This window comes from Dermochelys coriacea, chromosome 26, assembly GCF_009764565.3.
Source record: "Dermochelys coriacea isolate rDerCor1 chromosome 26, rDerCor1.pri.v4, whole genome shotgun sequence".
NCBI lineage: Eukaryota > Metazoa > Chordata > Testudines > Dermochelyidae > Dermochelys > Dermochelys coriacea.
This window is the reverse complement of record NC_050093.1, coordinates 16,216,360-16,238,942: the sequence shown is the minus strand read 5'-3', so window position 1 is coordinate 16,238,942 and position 22,583 is coordinate 16,216,360. Positions and strand designations below refer to the sequence as shown.

Below are 22,583 nucleotides of genomic sequence, written 5' to 3'. Positions count from 1 at the left end.
GGAGTGAGCAAAAACTTGTCTTGATGGTCCTTTGTTGGTTTACACGACAAACTCAAATTCATACCTTCCAACTGTCCCAAGTTGTACACGGCCTATTCAGAACCAACACAGCCCACTTTATTGCAGTGTAGACAGGTTTCTCCCAGCATTTTGAGCCTCATATTGATTAGCCATGACACACTGTTAACTAACCATGTGCAGCAATTCGTGGCCTGTCCATGCCATATTTGGGGTCGGGAAGGAATTTTCCTCCAGGGCAGATTGGAGAGGCCCTGGAGGTTTTTCGCCTTCCTCTGTAGCATGGGGCATGGTTGACTTGAGGGAGGCTTCTCTGCTCCTTGAAGTCTTTAAACCATGATTTAAGGACTTCAATAGCTCAGACATGGGTGAGGTTTTTCATAGGAGTGGGTGGGTGAGATTCTGTGGCCTGCACTGTGCAGGAGGTCAGACTAGATGATCAGAATGGTCCCTTCTGACCTTTGTATCTATGAATCTATAACTGGTGTTAGCAACACTGGGAGCGCTAAACTGAACAGACTACATGTGCATAATGGTCCCTTCTGGCCTTGAAGTCTATGAACCAGTATTAACAAGAGTGGGAAGTTTATAAACTCTCTACCTTCAGACTTCAGTGGTGAATGGGACCAGCTATCTGAGGAAAAAACTCCTGTAAGATAAAAGGGAAAAACTAAGAAATAGTTCCATAATGTTAGCTTTTACTATTCTTAGAAAATACAGTCTCATGGTTACAGTGTGGGGGTCAGGAGTTCTGGGCCCCTTTGCCGACACTACACTGACATACTGTGTTACCACTGGCTAGTCACTTCCCTTCTCTGTGATTTAGTTTCTTCACCTCTGAAACATACATATAATCTCCCCGCAGATGGGGCCTTTGTGAGAAGTTTTTGAAGAGCTTTGAAATTAATCCTCAAATGAAAGGAGAGAGAGAGAGGAGGGCAACGCTAAAGGTCAGGTTCCAAAAGGAGATGTGAATGCTTCCACACAGACCTTGCTACAACATGCAGTAACTTTTATAGGACTACATCGTATCCACAGCAGCACTTAAAGCACTGAACATAATTTTGGCTAATACTAGAATGGCTTTCAGATCCATTTCAGTGCCTTTTCTGTTCAAGTGTCAGAAAAAACTGAGTTTACAGGTGTCAGGAAATAGCAAGTACTACTGAAAGCCAGAACACACACATACATCCAGGCTCTGCGGAAAGCAGAATAGTCTCTTCTCTGTTAGCAGGTGTTTTCCAGGGACTGGTGTTCCGCCAACACTGCAGGAGCTCTGCTCTGATCACATGGTAATGGGAAGCTATTTCCAGCAGTTCTGATTTACAGACTACCATTCACATGGCTCCACAAGGAGATACATTTAGAAAGAGGTCATAATGCAGGAAAATAAGCTGTGGTCTTTAAAAATTCACTTATTGGTCCTGGCACCAAAGTGCTCTCTGTATTTTAATCATGTTAATCAGGCATCAGACTAACCATGGCATAAAAAAGGGACTCACTTTACTTGAGTAATGGTCTCAAGTTGCAGTGGGGGAGGTTTAGGTTGGATATTAGGAAAAACTTTCACTAGGAGGGTGGTGAAGCACTGAAATGCCTTACCTAGGGAGGTGGTGGAATCTCCTTCCTTAGAAGTTTTTAAGGTCAGGCTTAACAAAGCCCTGGCTGGGATGCTTCAGTTGGGGATTGGTCCCCAATCATATTCTATGATTCTATGACTGAGCAAAAACATATACCCTACCCATTTCTTTTCTTTGGATTTAAAAGCCATGGTGCTATACAACTCTGATGAACTCCAGCAATCTAATACCCATGTCTGTTCTCCATACCTGTCCTGATAAATCTCACTCTGGTCTGACAGCTATTTGTCATAGCAGTGCTAGGTACAAGGATTCTGAAACAAAGCAACACATTTAGTCAATACTTGTCTTCATCACAGCAGTGCTGTAGAAAGCTGCAGGACTCTCTTAGACACAACAATGGCTCAGACATTATAATGATGGGTGTAGTTTAAGAATCTGAAGAGATAATTAATGCTGCTTGTGATGGGAGGGAGTTTGTCTCTGTGCTTTGCACATTAGAAAAGCCTGAATTTTGAGACCAAAGAAAGGTCTGGTAAGGGGACTGAGAAATGGGGAGACTGCACCAGGGAGATTTCCTCCTCAGTTGACAGTATCCTGTGCAGCTGCCAGATTTCTCAAGACAGATTTAAATGTGGGACTCAGAGCAGGATGAAAACTCTGGAGGCTTTGGCTTTTGTCAGGTTTAAGGCAGAGTTCCCAATTGCTGGGTCTCAGACATGGGATGTCAAATTGATCTTCCCATTCAGGGGCTCAGAGGTTAGGAGAACCACCACATAGGCGGATATGAGCAACTTAAACACCCTCCACCACCCCGATCTGACACTCTAACATTATTAGCTCTTAGATATTGCTTTTCCCATCATAGATCTTAAAGCACCTCAAAGAAGGTCAGCATCATTATCCCTATTTTACAGAAGGGGGAACTGAGGCACAGGAGTTCACGACTTGCCCAAGGTCACCCAGCAGGGAACAGAACCCCAAGTCTCAGTCCATTGCTTCATCCACTAGGCAAAACAAGGGTTACAACACACAAAAGCAGTAGCTTCTTCCTCAAAGCAAATGCAGAAGTAATTTTTGCTCTCCACGTATCATATGCAGGACCAAAAGCCCAGCAGTGCTCCTCCACCTGTTCTTTTCCTCGTCTAACTAAGCAACAGCTGTTCGATGACAGACCACCACAAATTACTGTGTTCAAACAAATGCTAGCGGTATGAGAAATAAAATGAAACAAGTAGGGGAGGGTCAAGAAATAGCTCAGTGGTTCGAGCCTTGGCCTGCTAAACCCAGGGTTGTGAGTTCAATACTTGAGGAGGCCATTTAGGGATCTGGGGCAAAAATTGGGGTTGGTCCTGCTTTGAGCAGTGGATTGGACGAGATCATCTCCTGCAGTCCCTTCCAATCCTGATATTCTAGGATTCTATGAAAAGCCTTCAGAGATCACACTGAATCTCAGTTCTTCCGCATGAGGAATCTTTTTATTCAACTATAACAATCTCTCTCCATCTCATACAGGTCTTTCAGCACCAAAAGAGTCTTTTAGAAAGGGTATTAAATCCTGCAACAAGGAGTTATATTCACCATCAAAATTTATAAGCCACAAATATCTCTTTGAGGGGATACAGCTGAATTACAACCAGAAGTACTAACAAGGCACCCATTTCAGCAATAGAGCCATCCTGTTTCTTCCAAACCAACAGCCCATCTCATCCAGTTTCTAGCACCTGATGATTCAAGAGTAGGGGAAACCAATGCAACTCACCTAAACACACAGTGTTACATTCTTTTGGGGTCGGGGAGGAGAGAAGAGCTATGCTATCCTGTGTGGGGTCAGTATGCATCCTGAAACATGCTGGTTGATTCTCCTCCATCACACTCTTCACTTGACAAGTTCACCAATGGTCACTTATAACTAAGGCTAAGATTTTTTTCAAGGATATATTTTTTAGTAAAGTCACGGACAAGTCAGGGACAATAAAGAAAAATTCACAGAAGCCTGTGACCTGTCCCTGACTTTTACTAAAAATATTCATGACAAAATGGGGAGCTGCTGAGCAGCTACGAGTGCCAGCTCGATTCTCCAGGGGCCCCCACCAGCTGTGGGGGCTGAGGTCCAGAGTCCCCCCACGGCAGCTCATAGCTTCGGGGCTCCGCCATGGGCAGCCAGGGTACCCCACAGCTCCCAGTCGCAGCAACCGCTGGCTGAAGTCACAGAGGTCTTTGGAAGTCACGGATTCTGTGACTTTATGATCTCTGTGACAAAATCATAACTTTACTTATAGCTAAGCCCCTTCATTCTCAGTTTAAACTGGTTTTTATTGAAAAATTCCCAGGTTTTACAAAAATTATTATTGATTTTATTCTGATTTTCACCCTACTTTTGTATCATTCAAATATATATAAAAAACTTGTTTTATTAGGAAAATACATTAGTCTATGGGTATATGCAAAGCTGCCTGTTGAAGTAAGGCTATTTGTTAGTCTAGAAGATACACATAAACAGGCAAGCTCTGAAGTGTGTGTGCATCTGAACATACTGATGAATCTCACACCCACCACATATACATTTCAAGCTGTTAGCAGATAATGATTTAAAGACCTGACACACTAAAATAGGAAGAAAATGAAAATCTGTATCACAATATGTTTCAGAACAAGGAAATATTCAAAACACAAAAACAGGAGAAAAGGATGAAGTTGAGTGTATGTACTAGTTGTAGACACAGAACTATTAGTCCATAACAGTCAACTGTTTATTCAAATGAAAAGTTTTATTTGGTGATTAGAGATATACTGTCTTCTTAAACTCAGAGATGGCACTGTGTTTTGAGTTCTGTTTTAGTTCTGCAGCAAACCACACTGATGAATGGAATTCAAAACAATCTACTGAATACTTTTTCCCCCCCGTCTTTCCATCTACCAAAATAAACCCGGATATTTACCCAGAAAAATTATTAATAGCTTTTTGCATGGATTTTCACCAGTTTTTGTTGTTGCAGTAATAAACACTGATGAGTTTCTGGGAAAAATTAAATATAAACTGAAAACAAAGAGCCCTATCTATAGCCTAGCTCACATGACACTACCACAGTTATGGTCATCACTAGCCCCTGGTGCCTGAGCCTTCAAGTTACCCATTAGGCTGAAAGTAAAGTAAATTAGACAAAAATTTCATTCAGCCATTTTCAAACTGTGGCATACACTCAGGCTCAGATATGTTTTTCCAGGTACTTTATCGCACTGGATAACTCCCAAACATTTCAAACTTACCACAGGCTTTGCCCTCACTAAGGACTGCTAATTTGATGTATTTGAAGTTGGAGTTATAAACAAAGTTATAAAAAGAAAAGGAGTACCGGTGGCACCTTAGAGACTAACAAATTTATTAGAGCATAAGCTTTCGTGAGCTACAGCTCACTTCATCGGATGCATACAAAGTTATAGAAGTTGATGATTGTTGTGTTGCTTCCAACTTTGGCACAGCCAATAAAGCCAGGAGATTTGAGAACATGGAGCCTTGCCTCCGCTGTGAGGATTAATGGAGTCCGGAGGCTGCATTTGGTCTGCCCTTTGGAAGCCTTTATACTGCACAGATGTTTTTGAAAATGACTAAATATCCTCTTCCCAAATGCTATCTTGGTTTATCATAGGACGATGTACTTTGACTTTTACTTCAGCAAATGCTGAAGGTCAATTGCAACATGTAATTAGTTTAATCAGGTTTCCCTCCTCTGACCTTCCTTTGTACTCATGACTGTGTTCCAAGCATTGCTCAAATGAATGAATATAAATGCAATTCTAAACCTTGCTACTACAAGAGACTGGTGGGAAGAACTGGTTTGCATGAATGCTCTAGCTTTTTGAGCAGCACCCACCTTGGCAAACAGAAGATCCGTGCACCTGAGGAAGATGTGCATAAGACAATTATCATTGCCAAAACTCCGTTCTTTCCCTTCTGCTCTTATTTGTTTTGGCTAACTGAGCCCAGAGCAATTCTGATGCACACTTTCTGTACTGGAATTACAGACAAAGCTACTAGGAGATACTATACTACCTCCAAATACCTCTTCCTTTGCCCACTCCCAGGTTTGAGAGCTTGTTTATTCATAACACCACCAGAACCCTTAATATTGAACATTAAGGGTAAGTTAGATGTAGCTACCACATGTCAAGAGAACATTATACATCTAAATATTTGGAAGTCTGGACATTTTTATTTTACCTGAATTAGTTATTTCAGTTTTTGCTTCTCATGCTTTAGAAGTATGGCAGAGTTAGTTACTCTCAAAAATGTCACAAACAGATCTCTCCAAAAGCCTTCCTAATAACCAGCACCCTCCAGAGAGAGTGGAGCCCTTTGAGAACACCTTACTAAGAATATAAAAACATAACTCCTCTCCCTTTCACTTCTTTCCTTCCAGCTGAAGCCCCACCTTTTGGCAGTGCTCCCCCTACATAGCCCTGCTCCTCCATATCTCTTCTGCACATCTTTGATCATCCCCTCCCCCCACCACTGACTCCATACAGCTGAATGCCCCCCTTCACCTGGATTTCCCCTCACAAAAATCCTACTCCACCTATGCAGCTGCTCGCCCGTCTTGGCTCTCGAGAGAGAGCTGCTGCATAGTGTGCCAGTGGAAACAAGACAGGGTGGTGGTAGTAAGCAGGAGTGTTAGGGGGAAAAGCTGCGTGGTAGCAGGTGGTGAAGAAGAGATTTTGGGTATGGACGGGGGCTGTGGAAGAGCTCAGTTTCTCTGCATCATGCTTAAAGGACTCTCCTGACACTGCTGCCCCTTCTCCCTGGCTCACAAAGCCAGTGAAGCCCTTAAGGCGCCAATGCTGAAACACTCCACTAGCACTGCTGTTGCCTGACGTGTCAGAGTCAAGGCTGCAGCACAGGGGGAACTAAGGTGCCTGCACCCAGGCACTGGCACTTGAGTAGCTAGGCACTGCTGAGTCAGTGCTCAGAGGACAACAGCAGCAGTGTTAGGAAGCCCTTTATATGCTAATATCTTGGCAAACCATTATAGAAAGTTTCAGTTGTCCTTCACAGGGTTATGGTGTCAAGCTTGGAAACTAACTTCAATTATTGGTACGAGAGAGGGATGTTAGTTCTGCTTGGAAAGCAGGTCACAACATAACATTAAACTAGGGAGTCATTGCAGATACTTCCACAGTGCGCACACAGAATGTCATCTTTCCCTTTCAGTAACTACTGGATCAGATTTTGGTTGGTTTTAGTGAGAGAGGCTTAGGGTATGTCTACACTTACATTTTATAGTGTTCTCACTTGCTGGCTCAGGGGGATGAAAAAATCACCCCCCTGAGCGCAGCAAGTCTGAGCACTTTAAAAGCACTCGTGTAGATAGGCTCCGAGCGCTGGGAGCCATGATCCAAGCGCTCTGAGCTAATCCCCTCATGGAGGTGGATTACCAGGAGCGCTGGGAGACCTCACTCCCAGCACTCGTGCACGACCCCACATTCGCACTTCAAAGCGCTGCCGCAGGAGCGTTCACTGGAAAATTCAAAGCGTTGCCACGGGTAGACATAACCTTGCTCTGGTGCCCATTAGGACATGCCATTTTGTCCTTAGAGGCTCCTATTTCCATCAGTGAAATTGGAACCACCTTTTTGCATCTGTATGGTCACTTGCTGATTGGACCATGTATATCTCAAGGGGGAGTTGTGATATTTACAATAGTGCCCAGAAATCTTGATCAGGACTGGGGTCCTCCTGTGCTAGGATCTGTACAAAGGGAGACAGGGTCTCTGCTCTGATAATTGATAGGTTTCAGAGTAGCAGCCATGTTAGTCTGTATCTGCAAAAAGAAAAGTGAATGCATCAGATGAAGTGAGCTGTAGCTCACGAAAGCTTATGGGCAAATAAATTTGTTAGTCTCTAAGGTGCCACAAGTCCTCCTTTTCTTTTTCCATTAGATATAAAAGCAACAACGGGACACAGCTCAATTGTATCTTAACACAACTTAGAAAGTTCTGCCTAGCCATTTCGATAAGGTGGGGACAAGGATGTGGGCAAGAAAGAATCAAAGCCAACATCAAGGTTTTCTGCAAGAGTGGGCATACAGATTTGAATTTATAGTAAGCCAGGAAGTTTCCGCATTTTGCGAGGCTGGTTTAAGTGTTGTACCTTCCCCTACTGGGCCAGAAAGCCACAAGTACCATTTTATAGCCTTGGGAGAGTGAACAGCTAAATACAATTACATTTACAAGACAGATATAAACCTGAATATTCTCATAATGAGAATAATGTGCCATTTTGTGGTTGTAGATAGTTTGAACTAAACTCACGTCACAAATACAAATTCATAAGCGGGACCCTTACTAGCACAGTTGCTCAGCAACATCTCACCAAGCAGCATCCAGACAACTCCACACACTCTCCCAATGAGTGACAGCTCTGATTGGAAAGAGCTCACACTCCACTGTGGATTTTGGTGCCCATGGAATGCGGCAGACTGGCAGCACACAGGCGCTATACAGAGGCTCACTGAAGAACAGGACAAAGTCAGTGCCAGTCACTGGGGCATAATCAGTACTAGGCCTGTATCATTCCCCTGGCCCAGATACCACAAAATGGGCACAGTATTAAAATCTAGATTGGTGATTAGGAACCACTGAAGCACACAGAGTTGGATCCCTCTCAAACAGCGTGTGTGTAATATGCAAGGGGAAGTGCATCTTTCTCTACTACAGTCAGTGAAGGCCACTGTTACTGACCTCTGTTTTCTTTCAGATGGTCTCCTCAACAAATTTGATTCCCAGCTGTCCATGGCTGACCGCTCTCATACCTGATCTACAGAAAAACACAGACCTTGTATCATCACAGCTGTCGGGAATTAAGTGTTTGCTAGTCAGTCACATCTTGTTCAAGAGAAGCCAGATGAAAAACGGGTAGGATATGAAAATTACTCTGATCTAACTGTCTGATTGGAGCAAAACATGCACCGGTAGACTTATGAACCAATGACCACCTAGAGACCTCGATGGCCATCGACTGTCTTGGTCTGATCGTTTAGGAGATCAAGAGTTAAAAGGTCCAGCACATTAGAAAGCTGGGATCCTTAGCTTTCATCATCACAACTTCATTGATTGTAAAGGGCAATGTCAGCCAAACAAGCCTGTCTGAGTCATGCCAGAAGACTTTTGAGATGAGACTTTGTACACCGACAGACCTTGTGAATTCTGCAAAACATATTGCAACAAAGCCGGTCTTCAATATGACCCTGAAGGGAATCATTTATCTCCTCAGTTTACCCAAATGTGTATGCTATGCTTTGGACTATAAACTAGACATGTTTCAAGCATGGATGCTAGCCCAGAAACGCTACATAATTTACTACTGGCAATCTCAGCTCTCTTTTGCCTTGACACCCAAGTTCCCATTCCCATCAAATAAACCAGGCACACAAATCCAGAGATTTTTACATCTCTCCCATAGCTGGAACTCTCAGCTGGGATCTATACTGACTTATGTCTAGTTTTCCAGCTTAAGCTAAAAATCTTTGCAGTCATTTATAACTGCTTGACAGTGTTGCTGAACAAAAGGATGGATGCACATGGACCCAGATAGGACTTGCAAATACCTATACTTCAGACTTGCTGCCCAAGAGAAGATTACTGAAGGAAACAGACTAGCCTCTAGAGATAGTTTAGCTAATTGTTCCTGCTTTTTTTGTGGGGGAGCAGAAGGTGGCATGCAATTTTCTGTTTCTCTTGGTCCCAGAATTAACTGTTATAATGCTGGAAAATGGTTTGAAGAAAGATGAGTCACTAGATTGTGACTGGATCATATACTTGCGTTTTCCAATCACCCTCAGAGAATAAAGAACTGAGGCTTTAACATCGAAGCAAGTTGTGTTTAAGAAGCTGGATCATGTGATGACTCTTAGTGGCCTGGCTTTAGAGACAGTCAGTCAAACAGCACACAGCATTCATTTCTAGCTCCTCTAGCCCTCCTCCCAAGGTCCCAGAGGGACAGCTGTACTCCTGGGTCCCTTTCCTCTGGAGAGGAAAGGCAGAAATGCTGTCTGGGAGCCAGTACTGCTGCAAACAGTTCCCAGGAAGAGGGAGCAATTTCCTGTCTGGGGAGGAGAAAGGCCATCAAGCAGGAATTCATGCTATTTCAAAGTAAAAACTTTTTCTGGAAGGAATCCCTCCCCCCACCCCACATTTCCTCCCTCCCCCAAAGAATGCAGAAATTTCCGCACTACTGTTATAGTAGCTATTTCCATAGCTCTCACCCTGCAGGTATCACAGCAGTCAGACAGCAGCCTAATTGCTTTTTCCAACCTTCATGCATGGGGGTAAGGCAACCCCAGTGCTCACACACACACAGGGCAGCTAACATACCTGAGTAAAAAGATCACTTGCTGGGCTATATTCATCCCTAGTGGAACTGCAGTGAAGTCTGCGGCATACGCTGGGGGCATAAATATGACCCAATATGTTCAGCAGGCATACAAGAGGCCAGACATATCAGGCTGTGTTGAGCAGCTGCCAGATGTGTACAATACAAGGTTTACAAAATAGCCAGAGAGTTTGGGCACATCTTTTAAAAAAAACAGAACACAGAGAAGCGTTATTCAACCTTCTCCCCTCTTTGCTAAGATTTAAACTCTGACTTTAAAAGCTTCATTGCGTACAGTCATTCCAATTCTTCTATTAGTATGTAATTACACCAATTCTTAATAGGAACTCAACAGGACTAAGAGGAAGTGCCCATGCTACAGCAAATTCAACTACAGGTCTTGTCTGGCATGTCTGCACATAAAAGTTGTAGTGCTTTAACCACACTGATATAGTTAAAATTGGTACAACCTCCCTTTGAATATTGCAGATACTATTATATTGACATAAAAGTGCTTATAACAGTATAGCTCATATGGAAAGGGGAATAAGCTATACTGGGATAACCATCTTTATACTTGTATAGCTGTCTACACTAGGTCTTGTATGGTATAGCTATATCGGGAGGAAAAAAAGTCACATCCCAAACTTAGTTGAGGGTGAAACGTAAAAAGTTTAGACCAGGCCTTAGGGATCCCAAAGGTATACGCTGTGTCATTTGCTGAGCACACTCACTGCATGGGACAGGAGGAGCAAACATGATACAGCATCTTGCTCTTAATACTAAGTCAAAATTCAAGGCTAGCCTCATGTTCTAAAATCATACATATTACAACACCAGATTTTTTTTTATTTTTATTTGAAGTTTTCCTTCAAGAACATCTCCCCCACACCAATCCCTGCCGAGTCCTAACAGATTATACAGAGCACTCACATAGAACTCTCCAGTCCTCGCCTCAAAGTCAGGAAGCCAGCCAGCCAACCTTCTCGGCCCAATGGCTCCAAACTAAGCAGTCAGAGCCTTACTTCTTTGCATGCCATTGTACATTAATCTGAAAAGAATCACCTGGCTTTTGTTTTCCTTTCATCTTTCTGCAGACTCAGAGATCCTATTGCAAGGAAATATTTATTAAATGCCACATGGTTTTGCAAGATTCAGTTACTACCATCTTGCTGTGCCATAGTCAATAGTTCCAAGTGGCGTTAGGGATACTCTGCGTGATAATATGCCAGGCAACTTCAGTTATATCCAAGGATGCGTCCACAGATATGGTCATCTCACAGCAGTGCAGTTCTCTCACAAGGAGCTTGCCCTACTCATGAACAGTACTGGATTGATGGAAATGTAGGATCAAGCCGATATTTCATTTCAGTGTGAAAGTGAAACTTATTAATCAAGGCTCAGAACAGGTATACCCCTCCTATAACTAACTATATATATATATAATATATTATATATATAGGAAGAGTTGTAGTTTTCCCCGGCTAGCACTAGCCAATCCCTCCACCGCCTGCCCAAAAAGTATTAGTGTAACCTTGCTAACAGTTCAAGGAAGGCACCACCAGGCCTCCTACATTACACTACACATTAGGGGACCAATCTTGCAACCTTTACAGCAATAAAGAATACAAAACTAGGCCCTAGATGCAGAAACAAGTGTTTGTTACTAACAGTGTCAAGACTGAAGCTACAGTCAGCTAAAAAGACTGAAGGCCTTCTAAGTACCATAGCTTTCTCCATACCCATGCACAGGAGTAAGGTGCATAAAAACACCTCCTCCCTGCCCTACGCAGATTGCTCACATGGCTTGGCTGTGGGTAGAGAGCAGGTGGGGAGCACTGCTTTGCTCACTGCAACACACCAGCCAGCACAGCTGAGTCAGCTCGAAAGGGGGATGGGAGTAAACAGAACTAGGTATAGGACTGGCACAGCTTACAGTACAATTCTTGGTCCAGTCTATGTGCCATCCCCCACTGGGAGCTCATGGTAACTCCACAAACTAGCCCTACATTAGATGTAACCGGGAAATATGACAAGGGATACAGGACATGAATAAGAGCAGAGAGGGGAGATAAAGGATTACAGAGTGGACTCAAGGTTAGATTTGCACTTAAGTTGTACTAGTTTGACTTTTTTAGGCTTAAGAAGTTAAACAGTACAGTGCAAGGCCCTTGGCTGTTGCAGATTCTATTCAATGCGTTAGATATAACTACATATGGTTTTTGCCCGGTCACTGAAAACAAGTTTAAGTGAAGTAAGTCTGCTCTGGGAGCATCAGGGAGGCACTGGAGCGTTACCAGATCATTGCACTCGAGATGCACCTTTTGCACACACACATGCAACAGGATTTATACAAGACTTTTTACAGTGGCATTTGTGACCGTGACACAGATTTGCTTTAATTTACATGTGAAGAATTAGTTACACTGCAGCTGTGGTTTTGTTTAAAGTGAAGCTATTCAGGGTCAACCCAGCTCAGGACTTTGATGGGAGATCACTAAGGAAACCCACAATGTTGCAGAAGATCATGCCTCTGGGGAATAAGCAAGTATTGAACCAATACTCCAGGTCTATGTTAGCAAGCTCCGCACAGCTGGATAAACTATCTTTCCAAAGAAACACAGAAGGAGAGGAGGTTCAGATCACTCATTGGCACAAAAGCCTTCTCTATACCAGAAAACTGTACTGCTTTAACTATGCCAGTATATAACCTGCACAGAATGGATGCACTTCGACTGATATCAGGATGCTTATACTGGTATAAAGAAAAGGAGTACTTGTGGCACCTTAGAGACTAAAATTTATTTGAGCATAAGCTTTCATGAGCTACAGCTCACTTCATCGAATGCCTTCTGGTATAGTTATCATATAGGAAGGGGAATAAGCTATACAAGTATAACTGGTTCCACATTTGGGGGATGAACTGCTTTAACTGTACTGGGGCTATAGTGTGCGTGTGCATGTGAGAGATGCACAATCCTGACACCCAGTGCAAAAGTCATTTAGAAAAGGCCTCAGAAGATCCCAATACTTACCCTGGCTTAAACCTTCCCCACAAAGCTTCAAGTTTGTGGGTTAAATGAATTATAAGATGACTCAGGGGTTAGAGTTTGAGTGATTGTATGTAAGAGGGAATAAAAAAAATCCAATCAGCATTAACTTTATTCAACAAAATGACAAGAGTACATTTTGTGGACCAGTTTTCACAAGTTATAACTCCTGGGGGAAGTTCTGTGAAAGTTTGTTCTTTGAACTAAAACTGAGATAATGTGATTAGCATTGGACCATCATGTTACATGCTGTATGTATAAGAGATGTAGGACTAAGAAAAGGTCTATTATAAACTAGTACAATATATTAGAGCCAGATGAGTTCACATATCCAGCTGGTAAGGAGGTGTAAGTGCTCAGATACTACAACCACCACAGGAAAGACTAAATAAAGTATTCCAAGGATGAACCCATAGTCCCTAAATCACTTTTGAAGCCTTCAAACTGAATGGCACTATACAAGTACACACAAACAGCAACAATCATAATGGAAAAATAAAGCGCTATAGTCAGAGACCACCCAGAACCCATTTAGTGTTCCAAAAACATCAACTGACAGAGCAAGTTTATATTTGCTACCAAGACCATGCAAAACGCATGCACAAAGGATGGGATTACCCTGGACCTTTGGCAATGCTCTCTGCACAGCATGTGCCTAACCTCTGTCAAGTTTTTTGTAGGCACCATGGCTGAGAAGAGCTATAAAGGAGGACAATGAGGTGGCTCCGCCAATGTTTGTGGGGAGCTCCTCCCAGGCATGGGGGAAAAGCACAAAGGAGCTGATCTGAAAGAATAGCAAATGGACAATGAAGGCTACCATGATTGGCAGAGCACAGGCAGCTGTCAACATCTCGCTAGCACGTGAGGTGATAGATAGGATAGGGATAGACTGCAAAGGGCCTTGGAAGTGAAGATAAATAGCTTATGTTTGATGGGATGGAGAAAGGGGAACCAGTGGAGGGCTGACATGGTCAAAGAGACAGGCCAGAAAGTGATTTTTACAGCAGGTCTTTTAAAGCAGCATTGTGAATGGATATGAGCAGGGCAAGATGGGATTTCTCAAGGCCAGAGAAGAGGACACAAGAGAATGACACTAACTTGGAAATGATGGGTTAAAAAACTATGCCCAATGTCTGCTGATTTTAGTGAAGAAAGCTATCCAAGCGCAGAGTGCAATAAAGCCTCAGACATTAGTTCCACTATCACAGCCACTTGAGAAGCAAAAAGATAACATGGAGAGCAGGATGGAGTGGTACATTCACTAGTCTGAAACCTCCGTTTCCAGTCTGGTGCGCTTACTTGACATGGCAGCCTCTACTTCAGTAGTGATCTAGCTTACCTGTTTTCATCAGGAGATCTCAGAGTGCTTTCACTATCCCTATTTTACAGGTGGAGAAACTGAGGCAGAGGAGACATAACGTGCCCAAGGTTATATAGGCGGCTGGGACAGAGCAAGGAGTTGAATCCAGTCCTGTGCCCTGTTCTATCCATTAGGTTGCTTAAAGCAACATACAACAAAACTACTATGAAAAGAGGGAAGGCTTGTTTTCAGTAAGGTAAAACACCCACTCTGAGCAATGCTAATTATGGAGAGGCTTTATGGGCTTCACTGGTGTCCATTGTTCCTATGGGGACAGGTTTGGAGCTCCCTCAACCATAGTTACTCCCTCCCCACCAAGATTCTATGACATCAAGTTGTGACCCTACTGAAAGATTTCACCATGGACAGGGTATAACAGTAGTGCACTCAAGTGCACACAGGATCAGTGCCCTGTTTGCTCCTGGAGAAGACAGTAGAACAATCTGTACTTGTATGGAACAATAAATGCACTACACTAATTACTGCAACAACAGGGTGTGTCAGCACACAGTGAAAACCAGATAAGGAAACTAACTCCTTGTTGCCAGAGTCAAAAGGAAGCTTCCTGTCAGACTTGTGAGAACGAGATCAGAGGAAGAGAGCAGAAAAACAAGACATTTGGAAGGGACGTGTAAGAAAGCTACTGAAAAATCCATCCTGTCGAGTGTTTACTTAAGCTAATGCTGCCAAGAAAGGTACAGAAATAGAAAGTGATATTATGGTCACATGCAGGGCAGGCAAGAATTTGATGGTTAACAGACCCATAAGAGACAAAATTTCACATCCTGTTCTTTTTGGTCCAATTAAGATACTGCTGACAGTATACATTACCCCCACCAGTCCAGCAGCACTTGGGGCTGGACTAAGGGTACTCTGTGCATGTTAGTATATTTTTATTTTAAGAGGCTATTTAGGGATGTTGGTGGAGGAGGGATTTCTAAGCCACTGATAAATGGCAGCTTAGATTTATGGCCATCTGGTCCTCAACTAAATAACCACCAGCATGACATTGATGGTGCCGCATTACGATTGTTAGTGCCAGAACTGGAAGTCATTGTCCTGAAGACAAATGCAAGGAAAGCCATGAGATTCTCATTTAACACCGCAGCCTCAAGAAACGGCAGACATCTTAGATAGAAGAAATACTAACACATGGACCCTGTATCCTCAGTTACAAGGCTTCCAACTGAAATGGATTTTTCACAAGCCAAAATGATCCAAAAAACACGAAAGAACAGATGAAAGTCTATGCCAAAAATCTGCAAGACTAGGAAAAAAAGTTTAGTGCTTAGAAAAGTTTTAAAAGCAGGAAATATAAAAACTGTGATCCCTCAATCCCTATGTCATACATGCAAAGTTTGGGTTTTTTTAAAGAAGCAATTTAACATACATTTGCTTTTTTAAACACCAAGTTTGCTTCCCTGTGAGAAGCAGATACAAGTTTCCGTTTTATGCAATATCTGTTCATGCCTGGAGGCACTTGCCACAAACAGTGGCACACTATTAGTACACCACGCTGACAGAGTTGGATCATTCATAACTAAGAATTAAACCTCCAATTCTCAATTGCAACTTAGCAGAGTTTGAGAGGCAATCAGTTTAGCTTGGGTATCCAAGGTTTAATCCTTAATCTAGGGACATTGTTAAATTAGAAGAGCTAAATTATAACCCACCCACTGTTCTAAACACCACGTGCATGTTGAGTCTTTACTCCACACTGTATCTGCATGGTCTTGCTTATTCGTCTGCTTTCTAAAATTACGCTTATAACACTTGAACATCTATATTCAAAGTTAATCCTCACATCTCTGACGAAGACACATTTAACACAGAGGGAAAAGTGATTTATCCAACACTACACTGCAAATCAGTTGCAGTGCTGAGATTAGAACAGAGGTCGGCAACCTATGGCACGCGTGCCAAACACGGCACGTGAGCCAATTTTTAATGGCACACTGCTGTCTGCCGGACCTGGGCAGACAGCAGTGTGCCACTAAAAATCCTGCCCGGCCCACTCTTTTCCGCCCCCTGCCCACCGCTCTCTCCTTGCAGGACAGGCAAGCTTCCCCCTCCCTCCGCCTCTTCCCCCAGCGTGTTGGGTTCCTGCCCCTCCTCTTCTCTCTCCCTGCTGCCGATGAGCTGACGACCCTTGCCAGGAGTGGGAGAGGTAAAAGCAGAGCCGCAGCGCGCTCTCTGCTCCGGGGACCTTGGGGAAGGGGGTGGAATCAGAGCCGTGAGCTGCTCAAGGTAGAGGGCTGGGAGCACCCCCACGACTCCAGCCCACACCCCCAGCCCTCATTCCTGAACCCCCCAGCCTTCTGCCCTCACCCCTGCACCCCCCACACACCCTAGCCCCGTGCCCCGACCCCTCCCCCACAACCTCAGCTCTGACTCTGGCACCTCCCACACATACCCAGCCCCCTCAACCCCCTCCCCTGACTCCTGCACCCTCCTCACACACCCCCAGTCCCCCCATGCCCTGACTCTTGCACCCCCCACATCCCCACTCCCACCCTGAGCACCAAACGGGAGCTCCTGCACCCCGCCTCCCCAAACACACATTCCCACCTGCACCCCTTGCATCAAATGGGAGTTGCCCAGGTAAGCGCTCCACACCCAAACCTCCTGCCCCAACCATGAGCCCCCTCCCTCATTCTAGCTCCTGGCCAGACCCTGCACCCCAATCCCCAGCCCTGTTCTTAGCACACTCCCACCCCCATCTCAGTGCAGAGAGAGAAAGAATGACTAGAACCAGGGAGAAGGTAGGTACCTACTCTATGTGGACAGGGCCGGGATTCCAGACCGGCAGCGGGCTGAGTGGGGCCGGCAGCCAGAACCCTGGCTGGCAGGAGCCCGCCTGCCGGTCTGGGGTCCCGGCCAGCGGCCCGAGCCGCTCAGCCCGCCTGGGGTTCTGGCTGCCTGCCCCTTGCTAGCCGGGGTCCGGGCCACAGGCCCCACTCAGCCCACTGCTGGCCTAGGTGAACGGAACCCCAGGCCGGCAACGGGCTGAGCGGGCTGGTGGCGTAAGATCAGCATTTTAATTTAATTTTAAATGAAGCTTCTTAAACATTTTGAAAACCTTGTTTACGTACGACAATAGTTTAGTTATATAATATATAGACATATATAGAGACCCCCTCTAAAAACGTTAAAATGTAATTATTGGCACACAAAACCTTAAATTAAAAAGTGAATAAATGAAGACTCAGCACACCACTTCTAAAAGGTTGCCGACCCTTGGATTAGAACCTAGGATTGCAGACTCCCAACTCTTGTACTCATCCCTCCGGTCCATTAGAAGGCAATTACTATAAAAACAGTGGCCTGGCTGGCTAGCAAAAATTTTAAATCGCACGGTTAACCAAACTGTGCAGCTATGTAACTAGTTTGCCCATCCAAATAACATCTTGATCAATTTCTCTGATTTGAGGACCACGATTTTATGTTACCAAAAGGCTCCTAAAATCCATAGTTGGTTTCTGAAGTGTCACTATGGAGATTACATTAAAGAGAGTTAGCAGCTGACATCTACAAGCAAGTTCGCTCTCAGGTATGGCTGCTTGCCAGTTACCAGCAGCCTAGCCATGAAAACAGGGGCCAGAGGGAATTACATAAATATGAAGTTGTTTAGAAAAGCAGGATATGAAGGTTATTTCAGCTGACCTGACCTCTGTTTCCATGGCTAACAGCAGGCACAATTTAGCTGCTGACTTCCAGTTTTCTACCACTTGTGGCTCAACTGTTGTATCTGTAGAAAAAAGGCACCAGGTTTTTAATTATTGCCCAAAAGCCCTAACCTTGCACATAAGGCTTGCTCCTGGAGCAAGATCACAAGAGAGCAACAACTTGGGTACATTTCAGCTGCTGGTGGCTTACAGAGCTCTAGGAGGGCTGCTTTAAAGTCAGCTGATGATTTTAGAGGCCTTCTGCTCCTGCAGCACGTGAAGCATCAAACAAAGGACAAGAGTGTTAGAAATTGAGAGTATTAAGTATTCTTACACTTTACAAATACATTCCAGAAACATTTTCCAAGAAAGATTTCAGAGTAGCAGCCGTGTTAGTCTAAGATGCCACAAGTCCTCCTTTTCTTTTTGCGAATACAGACTAACACATTTATTTGAGCATCGATGAAGTGAGCTGTAGCTCACTACAGTTTATGCTCAAATAAATGTGTTAATCTGTAAGGTGCCACAAGTCCTCCTTTTCATTTTCCAAGAAGGATCTAGTGCCAGATACCTGCATTTCTCAGGGTTAAGGGTTTTTGCTTATGCTAACAAGAACTATACACCATGGAGAGCGTTCTGGCTTACATGGAGGCCTAGTCACAAGAAATTGTGATGAAATTCCATGGCATGTAGTGTGCAGGAGGTGAGACCAGAGGATCTAATGCTTTCATCTGACCTTAAGCTCTATCAATGTGTCTATATAAAGAAAAAATGTAACTCTCTTATTTTAGGGTCACAGCCAGTATGCAGCCTGCTTTAGGGAGAGAGAGAGTATGTATATATATATAAAAAGGGAGGGGAGGGGAGGGGAAGGCGGATGAGATTTTTGAAAAGCCCAACATGCCCTGAAGTTACTCACAGGACGCTTGCAACAGATTGTTCAAGGCAAAACACTGACCTGGTAATAAAATGAGAGCATCCCTTGAAGGATGTGTTAAGTAGGGTCCGTGGATGGGCAAAACCACCACCTTTTAAAGAAGTCTGTTGTGGGGCTCTTTAAGTGGTGTAGTCACATGTATCAAAAGGATAAGTGTTATGACGCCTACTCACTTTACTATAAATTAGATTATAAGACTAAGACGCATGTGTAGCAGTTTAGAAGTTCTATATGCCACCTTTTAAAATAATTTATTCCACATACCAGAAAAACTGCGTGAAAAAACACACAACTTTCTCCTTAAATTACTGCTGTGCCAAATGGCACATAATCCAAAATTATGTAGTTTTGTTCTTTCAGAGTTAAGTGTTCTCTGTGTCAATAATTAAACACAGAAGGCCTTGACTGGGAGTAGTTGTGTATTTTGGTACCCCATCCCCACAATCCTAGGAAAAATGCCCATTGTTTTAAAAAAACAAAAAAAAAAAAAACCAAACACACACACATACACCCCCTTTGTTTACTTTTGGCAAAGTACCATCCCAGAGATAGATAGGGCTATGTATTCTGGCTGTATGAGACCACTACCGAAACTTCACAGGTATTTAATATTGACATGCATATCTGTTGAGGGCAGATTTGCTATCAAAAGTGCAACACTTATGAAAAGGGGAATAAATGAGTGAGTTCTGGTTTGTGGGATGTTTGTTCTGGTGTTCATTATAGTTCACTGAACAGGAACCGAAATCCTGTTCTGTTGCTTTGTATCTCAAAGGACATGTAGATCTCTCAGTGCAATCTTTATAAATTCCCATGGCACTAGCAGATCTGAATTACTCAGAAGAGAAATCTCGCTACATATGCCAGATTAAGAGGGACATGTAGTAGGATTTCCAGAACTCCAGTTCTCTGCTCCCACTTCTAGGTCTCAGTAAACTGCCTCTCCAAAGCTTGGCCAGAGACGAGAAGACAAAGCAGACTATCCTTACACATGAGGAGGAAGATTACCTCCTAGCCCCACCAACCATGCCTTCCTAGTGGCAGTGTTTTATAAACTGTGAAATTAAAAACTGTAAGACTACACAGTGTACAGCAACAGCAGCCTTAGTTCAATGTCTATTATTAGCTTCTCACAATTACTCCTCAGACTTTCCAGTGATACTTCCCTTGGTAATGGCTCCTAGCAATTACCATCCAACTGACAGCATTCTGCAGTCCAAATTCAGCCCTGCTGAAGAGGGGTTTAAGTGACACTTACGCCAAATAGAGTTGCACACGTTTATATATGGTTGAATATGGCCTTCTAATAGGGCTACAAGTTTCAGTGTATAATAATTTACCACAGGGACCATGGCCAAAATTTGATTGTGTTCTGATGGCCATTAGCCCAAAGCTATGCGTATGTTAGTGACAGATTTTGAGGTGGAATGCTCCCCGATACTAACTCTGGGTAGACTAATGTCCACTACAGTTCTGCACCTTTAAACCTTATAACAGTTAGCTTCTTAAGTTGGTTGCTTGAGGGAAAGTTAAGAAATGGCTGGTAGAAAGATCACTGCTCACCACAATGGGGGATTTGAACCAGTCCCATCACCAAGTTGTAGTGGCAGGCTGAATTTTTTAGCCACATTTCTGCCACCCAAACGGTGTTATAAGAACAACTCTAAAGCAGAGTCAGTGTACTTATACATACAACAAATAGAGCAGCATCGAGCACAATTACACATTAATAGTGGAATGGACAAAGATTAGAATTTGAACTCAATTCCCTCCTCCCTGCTCTCCTTACATTTCATAACAAAGGAAAAGCAGCAGCTCAGCAAAAAGGGGGGATTCCCAAGAAAGGCAACTCCTCCTCTTCATATCCATGTTTGATTCCCGAAGAGGAATACCCAATATTGACGGAATGCTGTGGGCTTGTCAGATTCAATCCAGAACAAAGAAGAATCATATTGTTTCACTACTGCTCAGCTAAATGCTGTCGATTCTTTTCGCAAAAGCAGATGTAGAACTGATGATTCACGATTCACAGACTCTTCGTCCAAATTCCCCGTGGACATTTGCACTTACCTGAACATGCCATTTGGCTCTCACACACATGCACACACAGAGGTGATGAAGCAACAATATCCTGGGGCAGGTGCTCCTCCTTACCTTATGTACACTTTTGGGATTTTCCAGCCAAGCATAGTACATTTCCTCCACATAGTTCGAACTAGTCCCACTCAAAAATGGCTCAGCAGCAACAGGTGTACTGTAGCACCTTATTTGTTGAAACGTCCGTGGTGCTGCCAGCTTGTGTTGAGAAATTGTCTTAACAGTCTGTGAGGCCGTCAACGGCCTTAATTTAGCAGCACAAGTCCTTAAGTGAAACATTTTTGTCCTGCAGCCGCTCACAAACTCCTGTTGGTATAGGAATAAGAAGCATGTTAGACATTACAGAAGAATAATGCACAGTATACAAAGAGAAATCAACCTAATAACCACCTAGCTGTTATTTAGCATTTTTCATCCATAGATCTCAAAGCTCTTCTCAAAGATCAGTCTCAATCTCCATTTTACAGATGGGGAAATGGAGGCACAGAGAGGTCACCCAGCAGACCAGTAGCAGAGCCACTAACATGTCCTAGTGCAATGCTCAATCCATGAGGCCACACTGCCTCCCCTAGATAATCTGATTTCTAATTTGGCTACTTGAAACCAATAGTTTAATACAGGTATTGGCATTGCATAACTACTAGTTTAAGATATGGACTAGTATCCCTTTGGGTTACCACCCAGCAAGCCAGTCATTAGGGGAAGGGAATTTAAAGCAGGAAATGGAATAGCTTTTTTTTGGTGGGGGGGGGCAGGGGGAGAAGGTAGTTATCACTTATGGCTTTGAGCCAAACATCTGTCAATCAAACCTATCAACTTTTTTTCCCCCCTATTTTGTTTTCAGTTTATATCACATGGAACTGAATTTTAATATCTTAACTTGTAAGTTTCACATTTATCAAATACGACTACATTGTAAATAGATGTCCTATTTATTCTAATGACAGCTGACAAAAGGAGAAAGATCTGATCACTGTTGGGGCATAGGAATGGAGGAGGGAAAGCTTGGCTGTAAATTTGATCAGAGAAAGCTGGTCACTAGGTTCTCGACTAAGACCATCAGAAGCACGGTTAGAAAAGAGATAAGGATGATTATAAATAAAGGGGATGGTGGGGAAAAGGGATTTATTGACAGGAGCAGGCACCCCAACAGAGAATGTAATTATAACTAATGGGAAGCAGTGGTTGCAAAGTGGTTATTTCATACTGTTAAGACTGCCACTCAGACAGCAACACTTCTGATGAACTTTATTCCCATTCCCACCTCCCTGCAGTTCTCTTCACCTTTTTGCCCTTATTAGTGTTCATAATGCACATTCCCACACTTCTGAAATAGGGAAAAAACAGTCCTTCCTTGCAGCACAGTGCATGCATGGCATTTCACAGCATGTGCTCCATTGTTCTCTACTTGCACTAGAAAGAGGTCCTTAAAGCTTCAGAGTAAAAATTATCAGCTATTATCAGGCAAAATTAAAGGAGTTACATGTGAGAAGTATAAAAGGACAAAG

General features: G+C 43.5%; 1 protein-coding gene across 5 annotated transcripts in view; it reads right to left on the bottom strand.

Moving 5' to 3' along the window:
• Window positions 1–21,408, bottom strand: part of OGDH (oxoglutarate dehydrogenase) — a 106,161-nt gene extending 84,753 nt beyond the window's left edge. For 4 of the 5 annotated variants that reach the window (XM_038384651.2, XM_038384653.2, XM_038384650.2 and 1 more), the window contains exon 1: window positions 21,133–21,407. In XM_038384651.2, the coding sequence (XP_038240579.1) occupies window positions 21,133–21,354 (222 nt within the window). In that variant the 5' untranslated portion in view covers window positions 21,355–21,407. Of the gene's footprint in view, window positions 1–21,132 lie in introns of all 5 variants that reach the window. The other variant, XM_043502975.1, reaches the window with a different exon arrangement.
• Window positions 21,409–22,583: the final 1,175 nt, after the last annotated feature.